This window comes from Scyliorhinus canicula, chromosome 18 (genome assembly GCF_902713615.1).
Source record: "Scyliorhinus canicula chromosome 18, sScyCan1.1, whole genome shotgun sequence".
NCBI classification, from domain to species: domain Eukaryota; kingdom Metazoa; phylum Chordata; class Chondrichthyes; order Carcharhiniformes; family Scyliorhinidae; genus Scyliorhinus; species Scyliorhinus canicula.
Window position 1 is genome coordinate 116,748,709 of NC_052163.1, and position 17,629 is coordinate 116,766,337.

At 47.7% G+C, this 17,629-nt stretch overlaps 1 protein-coding gene across 2 annotated transcripts in view; it reads left to right on the plus strand.

The window, feature by feature from the left end:
• The window catches only part of LOC119953503 (tyrosine-protein kinase JAK2-like), a 108,207-nt gene that overhangs the window by 20,540 nt on the left and 70,038 nt on the right, over window positions 1-17,629 (plus strand). Inside the window, exons 2-3 of one of the 2 annotated variants that reach the window (XM_038777847.1) lie at window positions 5,438-5,658; window positions 11,005-11,128. In XM_038777847.1, the coding sequence (XP_038633775.1) occupies window positions 5,463-5,658; window positions 11,005-11,128 (320 nt within the window). In that variant the 5' untranslated portion in view covers window positions 5,438-5,462. Of the gene's footprint in view, window positions 1-5,437; window positions 5,659-11,004; window positions 11,129-11,507; window positions 11,661-17,629 lie in introns of those variants that run through there. The other variant, XM_038777848.1, reaches the window with a different exon arrangement.

Below are 17,629 nucleotides of genomic sequence, written 5' to 3' on the forward strand. Positions count from 1 at the left end.
AGGGTCGATGCAGACTTAATGGGCCGAATGGCCTCCTTCTGCACTATATGTTCTATTTGTGGTGTACAAAATTATGAGGGGCCTAGACAGGGGAGACAGGTAAGAGTCGTTTCCCCTCGCTGAGGAGTCAATTACCAGGGGGTGTAGATTTAAGATAATTGGTGGAAGGATTAGAAGGAACATGAGGAAAATCGTTTTCACCCAGATGGTGGTGGGTGTCTGGAATTCACGGCCTAAGTTGGTGGTTGAGGCCGAAATGCTCGACTCATTCAAAACGTGACCTAGATCTGCATCTGAACTGCTGTAAACGGCAAGGCCAAAGACCAAGTGCTGGAAAGGGGCATTAAAATGAACGGCTAGTTTCATTATTCTTTTTCTTTGACCGGCACAGAGTCAATGGGCCGAACCGTAACTTTTCTACGGTTCTGTATTTCTGTGATAATAACCATCGATGTTTCAGGTCACCATACAAACCTGCTTATAACAGCCGTTGGACCATAACAAATGCTACGTGCAGTTCTGGTCATCACGGAAGGATGTACTCGCACCAGAGAAGATGCAGAGGAGGTTTTTGAAGATGTTATCAGAATTGGAGAATCTTAGCAATGAGGAGGGATTGTTTTCTTTGCAATAAAGAAGGCTGAGGGGTGATTATAATATAATAATAATCTTTATTGTTACAAATAGGCTCACATTAACGCTGCAGTGAAGTTACTGTGAAAAGCCCCTAGTTGCCACACTCCGGTGCCTGTTCGGGTACGCAGAAGGGCTGGTTTAGCACAGCGGGTTAAACAGCTGGCTTGTATTGCCGACCAAGGTAGCAGCGCGGGTTCACCGGCCTCCCCGAACAGGTGTCGGAATGTGGCAACTAGGGGCTTTTCACAGTAACTTCATTGAAGCCTACTGGCGACAATAAGCGATTATTATTATTATTATAGAGGGAGAATTCAGAATGTCCAAATTACCTAATGGGGTAATCTTTCGGGACTTGCGGGAGGAAACCGGAGCACCCGGAGGAAACCCACGCAGACACGGGGGGAACGTGCAGACTCCGCACAGACAGTGACCCAAGGCCAAAATTGAACCCGGGTCCCTGGCGCTGTGAGGCAGCGGTGCGAACCACTGTGTTACCGTGCCCGCCCCTCTTTCACGGCTGGTACACACAATGGAAAATGGCCTCCTTCTGTCTGTAGATTTCTATGATTCTAAGTGGACCAATGAACTTGCTGTTGGGATTAAGGAATGAGCTACATCACGGTTAACTGTGAGAGCCACGTCACTTTGTGATGCTCCAAATTGGCTATTTAAAAGAACCTTCTTGCCTATTATCCCACCAAGGGAGCCCAGCTCCCTGGAATTGTTTCTGTGTCTCTCTCCTCCTTTACAGAGTTGCTTAAAGTTTCCCCTGAAACATCTCGTGTGGCTGAGGTGTCAAATTGGGTCTGAAATGTCCTGTAAAGCACCTTGGCTCAGTTCTTCTGCATTGAAGGGGGTGACATAAATACACATTCTTATTGTACCTTTCTGGGATGGAATTTAGCTCAGGTCCCAGAGGTAAGAGTGCCTCACATCGTTAACCCATACAGGGGCTGAATACCCTGGGCAAGAGGATTAATGTGTGCAGTGAGGTAGTTAGCAGCAAAACACCTAATATTGTGGGGGAGGGCGATATATAAAGATGCACCGATGAGACTGGAGGGAAATCGCGGGCTCAGCCACTGTGATTTCCGACGTTCTGCTGGGATGGGGCCTGACCCAGCCATTTGTTACACAAGCACTTTCGGAGCTGAGAGCATTTCCTGCAGGTTTCATCACATGACTTGCCACCACGCTCCAGCCATCATTCGGCCAACACATCCAATCTTGTGGTGCACGGCCTTCCCTACGCTGATTGGAAAGCAGAAATACCCATTACCCAAATGGACAATGCTTGACCGTCATCCAAACATTTTTTTCTCTATTTTCAATATTTTTATACCTGGTGAAGAAAAATGTTTTAAGTGAGCGACAAAAGAAAAGTCTTTTTTTAATGTCCCAATGATCTTCCAATCATTTTTTAAAAATAAATTTAGTGTATCCAATTAATTTTTTCCAATTAAGGGGCAATTTAGCCTGGCCATTCCACCTACCCTGCACATTTCTGGGTTGTGGGGGTGAGACCCACGCAAACACGGGGAGAAAGTGCCAACTCCACACGGACGGTGACCCAGAGCCGGGATCGAACCTGGGACCTCGGTGCCGTGAGACTGCAGTGCTAATCACTGCACCGCCCTTGATCTTCCAGTCAAATACAATACAATCGATCACTAACATGCTCTTATGGGAGAGTCTAGGACCAGAGGCCATAATCTCAGAGCAAGGGGTCACCCATTTAAGACAGAGCTGAGGAGGAATTTCGTATCTTAGAGGGTAGAGAATTCTTTACCACAGAGGGCTGTAGAGGCTTAGTCAATAAGTATGTTCAAGGCTGAGATTTTTAGTCAGTAAGGGAAGCAAGGGTTATGGGAGGAATGTGAAAAAGTGGAGTTGTGGAGTATCATTGCAGATCAGTCATGATCTCATTGAATGGTGAAGCTGCTCGATGGGCCGAATGGCCTACCTCTTATGATTTGATTTGATTTAATTCCATTTATTGTCACATGTACCGAGGTACAGTGAAAAGTATTGTTCTGCATACAGGCCAGACAGATCATTCCATATATCGAAAACCTGGGACATACGATAAATACACAATGTAAATACGTAGACACAGGCATCGGGTGAAGCATTCGGAGTGTAGTACTACTCAGCAGAGAAGATGTGTGGAGAGATCAGTTCAGTCCATACGAGGGTCATTCAGGAGTCTGGTAACAGCTGGGAAGAAGCTGTTTGTCAATCTGTTAGTGCGTGTCATCAGACTTTTAGATTTCCTGCCCAATGGGAGAGGTTGGAAGAGAGAATAGCCCAGGTGGGAGGGGTCTTTGATTATGCTGCCCGCTCTGGCAGTGGGAGGTGTAGACAGAGTCAATGGATGGAGGCGAGTTCGCGTGATGGACTGGGCTGTGTTCACAACTCTCTGTAGTTTCTTACGATCTTGGGCCGAGCAATTGCCATACCAAGCTGTGATGTAGCCAGATAGGATGCTTTCTATCGTGTATATGTGAAAAATGGTAAGAGTAAATGTGGATATGCCGAATTTCCTTAATTTCCTGAGTAAGTGTAGACGCTGTTGTGCTTTCTTGGTCGTAGCGTTGGTGTGGGTGGACCAGGACAGATTGTTGGTGATGTGCACACATAGGAATTTGAAGCTGTCAACCATCTCCACCTCGTCACCATTGATGCAGACAGGGGTGTGTACGATACTTTGCTTCCAAAGTCAATGACCAGCTCTTTAGTTTTGCTGACATTGAGGGAGAGATTGTTGTCATTACACCACTCCACTAGGTTCTCTATCTGCCTCCTGTACTCTGACTAATTGTTGTTTGAGATCCAACCCACTATGGTCTTGTCATCAGCAAACTTGTAGATGGAGTTGGAGCCAAATTTTGCCACACAGTGTATAGGGAGTATGGTAGGCGGCTAAGTACGCAGCATTGCGGGGCCCCGGTATTGAGGACTAACGTGGAGGAGGTGCTGTTGTTTATCCTTACTGATTGTGGTCTAGGGGGCAGGAAGTGGAGGATCCAGTTGCAGAGGGAGGAGCCAAGTCCTAGGGTTTGGAGTTTGGATATGAGCTTGGCTGGGATTATGGTGTTGAAGGTGGAGCTGTAGTCAATGAATAGGACTCTGATGTATGAGTCCTTGTTGTCGAGATGCTCCAGGGAAGAGTGTTGGGCCAGGGAGATGGTGTCTGCTGTGGACCGGTTGTGGCGGTATGCGAACTGCAGTGGATCAAGGATTCTGGGAGTACGGGGTTGATGTGCCTCATGACCAACCTCTCGAAGCACTTTATAATGATGGATGCCAAAGCCATTGGACGGCTGTTATTGATGCACGTTGCCTGGTTCTTCTTTGGCATTGGTATGACGGTGGTCTTTTTGAAGCAGGTGGGAACCTCGGAATGGAGTAGGGAGAGGTTGAAGATCGTCTTATAGGTGTAGAAACAATTTACAGGTACCATGGATAAGGGACTTTGATTCTGTGGGGAATCTGGGTCTGTTCTGATTAGAGTAGAGAGGCTTCAGGGGAGAGTTACTGGGGACGTTCAAAATCATAAACAGCTTTGTTTTGAGTGAACAAAGAGAAATTGGTTCCAGCGGCTGGGGGGGGGGGGGGGGGGGGGGGGGGTAAGCAGAGGTACGTGGATTTTAAAATAACTGACAGAGAAACCAGCAGGAGGAGATGAGAAGAATGTTCTTGCTCAGCAAATTGTGCGCTGCCTGAAAAAGTGGAGGAGGAATATTCGATCGTAACTTTCAAAAAGGAACTTAAAAGTTGAGACTTGGGAAGAGCAGCAGAAGTAGAAATACTAAAATGGACATTTCAGGGAGCCAACATGGGCAATAGGCTGAATGGCCTCCGGAAGTGTACCATTCTAGCACAGGGAGCTTCTGGGTCACTGACTAGGCAGCAATGACATCATCCGCACTGGGAGTGGGATTTTAACTCAGTCAGAACCTATTCGTTTGCCGTTAAGCGGATCCTTTGTTGCTCAATCGCGACCTGGATCTAAAACAAACACACTTTGCGTGTCTTTTCATCATCTGATGGTCTTGTAGTTCTGGCGGTTTTTGTGGTGCTATGTGACAAAGGCAGAGAAAGCATTTTGAAGTAATGTTGGGTCTGCAGCACGGCTTCTAAGAGAAAGAAAGATAATTCTTACAGAAACAGAAAATAGTGGAAACATGCCGTTAGTCAAGCAGCAACTGTGGAGGGGTAAACAGAGTTAACATTCCGGGAAAAATGACCTTTCGGCAATTCTCAAGCTCTAGGCTTCCCAAAGTGCTTCACGGTACAGTGCAGCCAAAGAAGTGTGATAGTCACAGTTAGACAGTGAAGTGTTCCTGTTCGTTCTCTGATTCGTGAGCCGATTAATGAGACACCTTTAACTTAAAACCCAACCTCTAACATATTTAAAGTTACTTCCTTCTGCCATGGCAACCTGGAACTTGTGGTGTGGACTTCCTGGAGCAGTTAGAGCTGTTCACGATCTGAATCACCTTGTACCAGGGGCCCTGATCAAGCGTTCACCTCTGGCACAGTTGAGCTTCCCTGTGTCTCTGAACGCGATCCGACGGCTGGAAAAGCAGCTCGCCGCAGCGCAGCGTGGCCAATGAAAGCCGGGAGATCCTGCCCTGCAAAACAAAATCCTTTTTTAAAAAAACATGACCACTGCAGTCAAACGCACAATAACCACAGGATTGTAACCCTTAAATTGCCCCAACATTTAGAAGCTACTATTCCTCAAGCCCTCTATTAGTCAAATGGTGAAAATGTTTCTCTTGTTCTTTTTTTCTAGCCAAGAGGAAGCGTCTTATACCTAAATGCCTCCACTACACCACTTCGGAGAAATGGCTGCTCCTGGGGACGCAGCTCAGGAGGGGCATGGATCTGAAGGTGTCATCGGACTAAAGGTCTACCTCTATCACCCCACCACTCACCCTGGTGGAAGCACCTTGGATTTCTGCTCTGGAGGCTACACAGCGGAAGAACTTTGTATTCTGGCTGCAAAGGCAAGCGGTGAGTGTTGTAATATGCCTTTAAGGGATATCAGCGTGACATCACGGGAAGAGAAATGTATCATGTGACCCAGTCTAAGTTTCACTTTTGTTCTGGGCAGAGTACATACACAGCTCTGATGTCTATGCATAACTGGTCTCGCGGACTTAGTCTTCAATAAATGAGCCCAATCCCTTTTGAGCGATTGGTGTCTGTGTGTCTTATACAATAAGTAGGCACAAGGTAGTATATTGTTGGGAACAATGTGTAAATTTAAGTTTAATTTGTATTTGTGTGTTAAGAAACGTGGAGCACGGTTTCAGTTTCATTTTGGGGTTTTTTTCATGAGCTTGGTGCTGGGAAATATGGAAAGCCCCTCAGCAAAAGGATCAATATTTTAGGGTTTGCTTATATATAAAACATGCGTTTTAATGAGGTTTTACAACCGTTGAAAAGGAAAGATGGGTTACAAAGGGGTTAGTGATTTGGTGAAAAAAACGCAAAGTGGAAATAAAACGGCTGTTGCCGAGCAACAGGGGTCCAGTGACATCTTGCGATACAGGGAAAGACAGAAAGGAAGCTCATGTTGTGTATGCCAGAGAGAGAGAGAGAGAGAAGACAGGAGTTCTAAGCTCTCTGAAGATAAATGCTGCACTGTTGCTGGGAGAACTCATGTGTTTGCTCTGCAGTTGGAATAATCGTGAATTTCGAGTGTGACTCTGGGTGGCTCAGTGAAAAATAGTGAATGCTTGGAAATCCACTGGGAAGAAAGCCATTTGCAACTGGGCCAGCTCAAGCATGGCACTTTGGTGTTAAGATAGTGGTAAATCTTCACTGGGCCTTTGTGTGTGTAAGGACATTGCTTAGATAAAATGAATGGCACAAAGTTGAATCATTTTCTTGCAAATAAATAAATAATCACTTATTGTCATAAGTAGGCTTCAATGAAGTTACTGTGAAAAGCCCCTAGTCGCCACATTCTGGCGCCTGTTCAGGGAGGCCGGTACGGGAATTGAACCCACACTGCTGGCATTGTTCTGCATTGCAAGCAAGCTATTTAGCCCACTATGCTAAACCAGCCCCTATCTCTAATTTGTTTTTGTACTGAGATCGTTCCAACCTCTTTGCCTGGTGTGCTGTGGTTCATTTTGTCCCTTGTTTCAAAAATGGTTTATTCTTTATGTTAAAAATTCACCACTAATCTCCTGTGAATTTGTTTGTCAACTTTCCTCCATGGTTTCCAAAACAAAACAAAGAGTTTTGCCAAGCCTAGCTCTGGAGGAAGGCTTTGAGCTCATTGAAATTGTTCAGATCTCTTCTGCTTTCGACATTACTCTGCGCAAAATAAAAATCTTTCGAGGAAAGACCCAGTTCTCTTTGGAAGCAGTTTTGTAACCGCCATGGTCCAAATTTCACTGCAGGTTGCAGCAGCTGGTATTGGAGGTTGGGGAGTGGGGGAGGGGTGGGGCGGGGCGGGAGCGTGGGGAAGAGGGGATGGTCTGTCAGGAAACCTGTCACTCCAATTTGGCTGATTAATGGCCAGAGTGGAGTTTGTTCAATTAAGGAAGTAAGTAAACGGCAAAGGAGAGTGCAAGGAGTTCCTAAGAAAACATTTATTCAACAAAACAGCAATATTTACACAGGACCCAGTTACACATCTCAGGGTCTTAGAATCATAAAATTTACACTGCAGAAGGAGGCTATTCGGCCTATCGAGTCTGCACCGGTCCTTGGAAAGAGCACCCTACCCAAGCCCACACCTCTACCCTATCCCCATTGTGGTGAATGTGATTCACACTATATATAGTTGCCAATATCACTCCATGTATATATGTTCGTTATCTACCCATTGTAAGTGCAGTTGCACTATCCGACCACCAGGGGGAGTCGCTCTGGGAGTACGCGAGAGTTTGTACTGGGCTCCTCTCTTGGCTCCGCCCAGGACTCCTCCCCTGCGACCGATGTATAAAGATCAGTGCCTTAGAGCCAGCCTGCCATTTCACCTGAAGTTCAACGACGAATAGGCTGGCTCTAAGTGTATTAAAGCCTCTGTTCAGATCCAACTACACGTGTTCGCTGAATTGATGGTTCCATCAATTTAATACACTTAAGAAGCTGCCGAAGTAAAGCATGGAATCCGCTCTAAAACCAGGACGTCTAGAACTCGATCCGCAGGATGCAGAGGCAAAAGAAACCTTCTGCCACTGGCTGAAATGTTTTAAGGCCTACCTGGCCGAAATCAGCACTGCTGAAACTACGGAGAAACAAAAGCTCAGCCTACTGCACGCGAGGGTAAGCCACAGAATTTCTACACAATTAAATCCAGCCGGTTCCTACACCGCTGCGCTGGCGATTTTGGACAAAATGTATATTAGGCCCATGAACGAGGTCTTTGCCCGCCATGTGTTCACGACTCGCCGACAACGGTCTACTGAAACTTTAGCTGAATTTGCACGCAAGTTGAATAATCTCTCAAATTACTGCAATTACCAGGCCGTAACCACGGCCGGACATAGGGAACTTGCTGTGCGGGATGTTTTTGTAGCGGGCCTTTGATCTAGCTATGTACGCCAGAGACTATTAGAAAATGGGGCCCAGGGCTTAGAGACTACCGTAGAGGCTGCTATCACAATGGAAGTTTCCTTCCGCAGCCTCAACTCGTTTCCCGCGGACCCCGCTAACCCCGCATGGGCCCCCGACCTGAGGACCCCCCAAGCCTGTGCCGCAAGGCCCCCAGCTATCACGCTGCCACAGCCGGCCCTACTGTCCCAGTCAACTACTCAAACTATCCAGCTGCTCCAGCTAATTACTCAGCTCCCCCAGCCAGCTACTCAGCTCACCAAACCAGTTATTCAACTGCTCCAGCCTGCCACTATTCAGCTCCCCAAACCAGTTATTCAACTGCTCCAGCCTGCCACTATTCAGCTCCCCAAACCAGTTATTCAACTGCTCCAGCCTGCCACTACTCAGCTCGCCAAACCAGTTATTCAACTGCTCCAGCCTGCCACTTCTGTGGACAAAGCCAGCACCCGCGGCAGCGCTGCTCAGCCCGATTCGCGACCTGCAGCAGCTGCGGGAAGAAAGGCCACTATGCTAGTGGCCTACCCCCCCCCTCACATACTCTCTCCCCATTCCCATCCTACCACCCTCACATACCTTCTCTCCATAGCTTGTCAAAGTGGCAAAGACATTTAAACATCCCATAATATGACAGCTAGTGTTGGAAAGGGGGGGCACGGCTTGGCTTCCCCCAACTCTCCTACACTGCACTGAAGGACTCCAGGGGCAGCTACGCTCCACATCCATCCACAGGCCCAGGTTGGAGGCCCAGGTGAGAACTGTGGGGCTCCAGTCTCAAGTAAGAAAATAGGAGCAGAGTTATCCGACAGTTGTTATCGCTCCTCGTATGATTTGATTCACGAACTGTTGCCCTCTCCACAGATGTTGCCACAGCTGTTGAGTATTGCTAATAGTTTCACATTTCCACCATCAGTAATATTTTACATTTTGCATTAAACAAATAATTCAAATTCTAAAACTGTCGCGAAACCTGAACTCAATCACACGGGCCTGTTAGTTTCTTGTTCGTGGGGTAATAATGGTGACACACCGCTTTTCTCTGCGACTGACCTTGGGAAAGCTTAAACTCTGCGTCACAGATACTGGCCACGTCCACCCCAGCCTCACTCGGCCTTTCCGCCTCTGAAACCCACATCCTTTGTCACCTCCAGACTATTCTGGGCAGGGGGGGGGGGGGGGGGGGGAGGGGCTTCTACCTTCCATCAGCTGTCCAAAATCTTCGCCTGTTCAAAATTCTATTGGTCGTATGTCATTGTCAAAGTGTTGTGGGTGCTCTGTGGGTGCTATTCTCAACTCTGAGACAAACAGCTGTGGGTTCAATCCCCGCTCCGGAGGCTTGAACACAAAATCCCTGCTGGGACTGCTAGCTCAGAGAGTGCAGCATTGTCAGAGGTGCCGACTGTCAGGTGAGATGTTAAGCTGACACCTTGACTGCCCTCTTGGTGGAGGTGAAAGGTTCCTGTGATTCTTTGACAAAGAAGAGCTAGGGAATTCTCCCTGGTGCCCTGATCAGTATTTATATCCATAATGAGCATCACTGCAGCTAGCTATCTGGTCGTTATCTGTTTGGGGAACCTCTTGTGGGAGATTGGATGTCGCATTTCCAATTGTACAACAGTAAACCTCGTCTCCTTCAAAACTCCTTCTTTGAGCAAATATTTGTCAATCTTATTTAGCCCATTATGTTTTTTTAGGACCTCTGTGAGACACCTCGCCTGAGGTGTGCTGATCCTCAGGTCAAATCACCACCAGTCAGTTCTCCCTCTCGAAGGGAGGCCACCTATGGCCACCTGGGACTATGGCAAATTTACTTTACTTAATTACTTGTTTGTGCCTGTAAATAAATACACCATAGTTTCGCTTGTCCGCACAAAGTTATTCCTTCACCAGCAGAAAGGGCCTCCCTCGTTCTGTCGATCTGAAGTGCTGAGTGATGCCACAAGTTTCTCTGCCACCTTTGTCCCCAGTGGTATAATTGCAGCAACTCACAAGGAGAAATGGTGAGCGGAACCTGGACATCTCTCCTTCTTCACCCTGGGAAATGGGGTTCTGACATGGTGACTGGAAAGCACCCTGAAAGGATTCTCCCTTTTTCTAATCTCCTTCAATCCCAGACCCCTCCAATATATCTGTGTTCCTCTAATTCAGGCCTTTTGTGCATTCCCAATCAAAATCCCTCCACCGTTAGTGGCTGTGGCTTCAGTTGTCTCGCCCCCAAGCTCTGGAATTCCCTCATCTCTTCCTGCCTCTTGACTTTATACGCCACCTTCAAAACAGTTTTTAAGACCTTCCTCTTTGACCAAGCCATTGATAATTTGACCGAATAACTCCTCAGGTGTCTCAATGTCTTATCTTGTTTGATGATCATCCTCTGACATGCCTTAGGATGTTTCATTGCATTAACAAGTGCTATTTAAATATAAGCTGTTGCAGTTGATGTAAATATCTTCTGCACCCTCTCTGAAGACTTCACATCCTTCCTAAAGTTCCTAAAAATGTATGCCTCAGCTCTCCACCAACTTTCAACTTTGACTATTGACCCTGAGGGCGGGATTCTCCGTTCCCGCCGCACCCATCCTCCAGGAGCCGGCCAATGGGGTTTGCCATTGTGGGGCACCTCCACACCGTCGGCAAGCCCTCGGGCGTGGGTGCGCTGTGGGCGAAGCGGAGAATCCCGCCGACGGAGAATCCCGCCCTGAAGCGTTCACTCAGTCTTTAGCAGCTATGTCTCAGCGTCTCAAGTCTTCGTCTCTGTCTTTGACATTTGAACATTTCTATCTCCCCCAGGGATCCTGCCAGTCTACAACAGCCTCTTCGCTCTTGCAACTGAAGATTTGAAATTTTGGTTCCCTCCAAGTCACATTTTCCAAGTCGATGGATCCACTCAACAGGTTGTTCTGTACCGGATCAGGCAAGTTGTGGCACATTGCATCCATGTTGTGGTCCTCAATGGCCTGTACAGTGTTAACAAACGGTCCTTACTATATTTTTGCTGTTCGTGCGTTTTATCCTATAGTTGTAGCAAAAAGAAACAAAAAAGAAGACTTGCATTTATATAGTGCCGTCCTCAACCACAGGAAGCCCCAAAGCGCATTACAGCCAATTAAATACTTTTGACTGTTGTCGTGTAGGAAACGCAACCGTTAATTTCTGGACAGCAAGCTCCCACAAACAGTAACGTGATAATGACAAGGTCATTTTCCTTTGTGATGTTGGCTGAAGGATAAATATTGGCCGGGACTCCCCAGCTTTTCTTCAAACAGACCTTTAACTTTCAACGAGGAGAGCAGGCGGGTTTAACATCTCATTCAAAGGATGGCGCCTCTGGCAGTGCCGCACCCCCTCAGTGTTACACTGGAGCGCCATTCGAGATTTTGGTTCTCAAGCCCTGGTAGAATCTGGAACCTTGTGACTCAGTCAGGACTGTCAGTGAATTGATGTCGGTGGGCCAAGACCATCATCAGGCCAATTGGCTAACAAGGTTAAGCTTGGCAAGAAATGGGGCTGTGCCCGTTACAATGTTGACATGAATCTGTGAGAGGATCAGCTCTGGAATTACGCTCTATAAATGTCACGCTAACGCCATATCAATAAAGCATTGGCTGGTGACCACACTGTCAAACAAAGTCATGTGGACAGAATGCTCCCAAATCGAAGGAGGTTCTCCTGACATCTCAAAGGATGGTCCCTGTTCAGGAAAGGAAGAAAAGGCTTCTGGTCTAACTGATCTTTGCCTTACCTGTCAGCTTTGGACTGTGACCATCCAGGGATGGAGACTGAAGTGAAAAGTGTTCACAGTATTGACACTGTTCATCTGGTGACTGTTCCAGAATGACTCTGTCATACTCAGCAGATGAACCCAAGGAATTCTTAGAATGCAGTTTATTTTTGTTCTGCTTTTAAATGCTGACCATTATAGAGTATTGGTTGCGGCAAAAATCAGTTGTGCTTCTCTTTTAAGGAACTGAGAAGTGTAGAGAGCAGCAACAAGTTACAGTCCTTAGCCTGGTCTGTTACAATCCTACAACTGACAGCAGAGAGTCCTATAACTGGAATCAGCGCCGGCCCTAGGGTTGCTGGCGCCCCGGGCAAGCTGAACTTCGGCGCCCTTGGGGGGGGGGGGGGGCCGAGAGGGGGCGGGGCCGAGGGGGGGCGGGACCGAGGGAGGGGGGCGGGGCCGAGGGGGGGGCCGAGAGGGGGGCGGACCCGGGGGGGGGACCCGAGGGTGAGGGCGGGGGGGAGCGGGGCGGGGCGGGGGGGGTGCGGACCGAGCGGGGGGAGCGGACCGAGCGGGGGGCGGACGAGGGGACGGACCGGGGGGGGGGGGGGGGGAGCGGACCGAGCGGGGGGGCGGGGGGACGGGACCCGAGGCGGGGGGGGGGGGGGAGCGGACCGAGCGGGGGGAGCGGACCGAGCAGGGGGGGCGGACCGAGGGGACGGACCGGGGTGGGGGGCCGCCCTGGGGGAGTGTGGCCACACTGGGGGAGTGCGGCCATCGCGCATACGCTGGTTGGCGCCGGCCCAACTGCGCATGCGCGGGACCCGAGTCTGGCGCCCCCTAGCACATGGCGCCCCGGGCGACAGCCCAAGTTGCCGGTGCCTTGAGCCGGCCCTGACTGGCATGTTGCTATCCTAATCCTAACTTGTTCTTCGAATCTTTCAGGGGATGTGGGCGTCGCTGGCTAGGCCGGCATTTATTGCCCATCCCTAATTGCCCCTGAGAAGGTGGCGGTGAGCTACCTCCTTGAACCCCTGCAGTCCACATGGTGTAGGTACATCCACAGTGCTGTTAGGGAGGGAGTTCCAAGGTTTTTACTCAGCGACAGTGAAGGAACGGCCAATATAGTTCCAAGTCAGGAAGGTGTGTGCCTTGGAGGGGAGCTGTGCAGGTGGTGGTGCTCCCATGTAGCTGCTTCCCTGGTCCTGCTGGGTGGTAGAGGCCACGGGAGAATGTTTTGCAGGAATGTGTGGGTTGTCTTATGAGGAATGGTTGGAGAGGTTGGGTCTGTATCTCCACCAGAATTGAGAAGAGTAAGAGGTGACTTGATTAAAACCTTTAAGATCCTGAGGGGTATTGACAGGGTGGAGGTGTGACGGATATTTCCTCTTGTCAGAGAATCCAGAACTAAGGATCACTGTTTAAAAATAAGGGGTTGAGCGTTTGAGACTGGGATGAGGAGAAAGTTTTTCTTTCAGAGGGTCATGAGTCTCTGGAACTCTCTTCCTCAAAGGGCTGGGGAAGCAGAGTCTTTGAATATTTTTATTACGGCAGAGCTGGATAGATTCTTGATTAACAAGGGGGTGAATGGTTATCAGGGACAGGCAGTAATATGGGGTTGAGGTTACAATCAGATCAACCATGATCGTATTGAATGGCGGGGCAGGCTGGAGGGGCCGAATGGCCTCTTCCTGCTAATTCATATGTTGATATGTTTGTTTGGAAGGTGTTATTGAAGACTTGTTACAGTCTTATACCTGGCATGTTGCAATTCTATTTCTCAGATATTCCTGTCCTACCTGATGAATTAGTCCTGAAACTGGTTAATTCTCCATAGTTACAAAGAACAGTACAGCACAGCAACAGGCCCTTCGGCCCTCCACGCCCGTGCTGACCATGCTGCCTGTCTAAACTAAAATCTTCTACACTTCCTTGTTCCATATCCCTCTATTCCCATCCTATTCATGTATTTGTCAAGATGCCCCATAAATGTTACTATCGTCCCTGCTTCCACCACCTCCTCCAGCAGCGGGTTCCAGGCACCTCTGGCACCCACTACCCTCTGTGTAAAAAACTTGCCTCATACATCTCCTCTAAACCTTGCCCCTCGCACCTTAAACCTATGCCCCCCGGTAATTGACCCCTCTACCCTTGGAAAAAGCCTCTGACTATCCACTCTGTCTATGCGACTCATAATTTTGTAGACCTCTATCAGGTCGCCCCTCAACCTCCGTCGTTCCAGTGAGAACAAATCGAGTTTATTCAACCTCTCCTCATAGCTAATCCCCTCCATACCAGGCAACATCCTGGTAAATCTCTTCTGCACCCTCTCTAAACCCTCCACATCCTCCTGGTAGTGTGGCAACCAGAATTGAACACTATACTCCAAGTGTGGCCTAACTAAGGTTCTATACAGCTGCAACATGACTTGCCAATTCTTATACTCAATGCCCCGGCCAATGAAGGCAAGCATGCCGTATGCCTTCTTGACTACCTTCTCCACCTGTGTTGCCCCTTTCAGTGACCTGTGGACCTGTACACCAAGATCTCTCTGACTGTCAATACTCATGAGGGTTCTACCATTCACTGTATAGTCCCTACCTGCATTAGACCTTCCAAAATGCATTACTCACATTTGTCCGGATTAAACTCCATCTGCCATCTCTCCGCCCAAATCTCCAAACGATCTGAATCCTGCTGTATCCTCTGACAGTCCTCAGCACTATCTGCAATTCCACCAACCTTTGTGTCGTCCGCAAACTTACTAATCAGTTACCTTGAGAATTCTTGATATTGTGTTGAATTTCAGAACGAGAAGGACAATCTCATACATTTGGGCTGCACGGTAGCACAAGTGGATAGCACTGTGGCTCCACAGCACCAGGGTCCCAGGTTCGAATCCCCGCTGGGTCACTGACTGTGTGGAGTCTGCACATCCTCCCAGTGTCTGTGTGGGTTTCCTCCGGGTGCTCCGGTTTCCTCCCACAGTCCAAAGACGTGCAGGTTAGGTGGATTGGCCAGGCTAAATTGCCCCTTAGTGTCCAAAAAGGTTAGGAGGGGGTTATTGGGTTCTGGGAATAGGGTGGAAGTGAGGGCTTCAATTGGTCAGTGCAAACTCGATGGGCCGAATGGCCTCTGCATTGTATGTTCTATTAACACACACACACTTTGATCAAATAATAAATCATAGAATATTCCCCCTGTGTGCGTGGGTTTCCTCCGGGTGCTCCGGTTTCCTCCCACAGTCTAAAGATGTGCGGGTTAGGTGGATTGGCCATGCTAAATTGCCCGTAGTGTCCTAATAAAAGTAAGGTTAAGGGGGGGGTTGTTGGGTTACGGGTATAGGGTGTATACGTGGGTTTGAGTAGGGTGATCATGGCTCGGCACAACATTGAGGGCCGAAGGGCCTGTTCTGTGCTGTACTGTTCTATGAAATCAAAAGCAATAGATTAGAATGAAGCAATGATATCCCCCAGTTGGATTGAATTTGTTCAAATAAGATATGGGAAGGATAGAGGGAAGATTTGTCCTCTTCAAAACTGTAAACAGGAAACCATACCCCACTCAGCGCATACAGCAGAGATCAGCACTGCGATAGACAGTGTTCCTTCCTTTGCTACAGTTGAAGATTAAACAGAGTCTTCCTCTTTACAGAGTGAGTAGCGTTGATTATCTTCTAGATTGAAGCTGAACTCCAGAATGTGACCACATCACGCAGGCTGACACGCCAACACTGAGAGAGTGCTGCACTGTCAGAGGTGCCGTGTTCCAGATGAGATGTTAAGCCAAGGGTCTGTCGCTCAGTTCTGATTAATGCTAAAGATTCCATACGGCACAATTCTAAAAAAAAACAGCAAGTTTTTTTTATCCAATTAAGGGGCAATTTAGCGTGGCCAATCCACCTACCCTGCACACCTCTGGGTTGTGGGGCAAAGACAGACACGGGGAGAATGTGCAAACTCCACACAGACTGTGACCCGGGGCCGGGATCGAACCCGGGTCCTCAGCGCCTCGAGGCTGCAGCACTAACCACTGCGCCACCGTGCCGCCCTGAAAAAGAGCAGGTTTTACCTGGGATACAGGAGTATGCTTTTCTCTCAACCAACATTAACCAGGCGTTTGACTGATTCAGAGTATAGAAGCATGAATGGTGTCATGTGAGAGAACCTTGAAGAAATGTGTGGTTATAAATGGGTGTGTATATAAATATCTGTAGTGAGAGTACCTTTAAGAAATAGGTGTTTATTACGGCAGTGATGTCAGAGAAGGGGTGGAGCTGGGCTGTCTGTCAGCTTTTTACTTTTGTTTTAGGCTGTTTGCTGCAGGGTGTGTTTTAGTTTTGTTTTCAGAGCTGGGTAGCTGCAGTCACAGCCAGAAGGTGTATGAATCTCTCTCTGTAATCTAAAGACTGTAAATTGATCCTGGTGATTTAAAACTAATAACAGTAGTGACTTTAACCTGATATGCTTCTGGTAAAATGTGTTTTAAGTCTAATGGATGTTAAAAGGAAAGCTTAAAGGATTATTTAGTGATGTATTCTTTGGGGGGGTGTATTTGAATTAATGGTTGCTAAGATGTTCACTGTATGTTTTAAAAAGGTTAACTTGAGTTCATAGAATAAACATTGTTTCGCTTTAAAAAAATACTTTTCCATTTCTGCTGGACCTCACCAGTAGAGTGAGCCGTGTGCTCCCCATACCACAATCTATTAAAAGTTGTGGGTCAGGTGAACTCCATGATGCACTTTGGGGTTCTCTAAAACCTGGCCCATAACAATGGACATACAGCGCCTTGTGCCTGTTCAATGTGATTGTGACGGATCGCAATCTGAACTGCATTCACCTGACCTGGCTCCGTTTCAGATTAGGTCCTTGCCTGGCTAGAAGTGCATTGATATCCGATTTTAAATTATTCATTGCTGTTTATGGGATCTTGCTGTGCACAAATTGACTGCTGTATCTGTCAACGTACCAACGGCATTTTCTGTTCGCAATGACTTCACTGATCGTTAAACCCTTGGTGACCCGCAAGGTTTTGCTCTGCCTCCTTCGTTTTGTGAGAACGGTGACCGACGTCTGTTTAAAATCAAGAACGGACCGGATTTTGCATTGCCAGTGACGGTGAAATTGTCGGCATTCGCCGTCATCATTCCTTGGAAACTGACAGCAACTTCTGGAGTCTGTAAATATGTAGTTAAACGTGGAAATCCAGAAGCTGCTGTCAGTGACTCTATGCATCTCAAGACGCTGTGTTGTGTTGAGATCCTGCAGACTGCCATCAATTAGAAATCAATTGGATTCGGATTGGATTTGTTTATTGTCACGTGTACCGAGGTACAGTGAAAAATATTTTTCTGCAAGCAGCTCAACAGATTATTAAGTACATGGGAAGAAAAGGGAATAAAAGAAAATACATAATAGGGCAACACAAGGTAGGTTATTAATAATGTTAGTCTTAGAATTAAATTTTAAAAGATTAGAACGAGTATAAGTTCAGTAAAAAGTGGATCTGTTGGGGAGAGCTCGCAGAGAGTCGCCTCGCTCCGGCGCCATCTTCTGGACATTTACACTTACAGTCTCAAACTCTTGCGAATGAGGTGAAACGAAGTGAAACTGAAAGTCTAAAGGTATACTAAATTCATAATAACTTGCAAACACCCTAACTGCCTCTGAAAGAGTAATTTTTATATTTTTT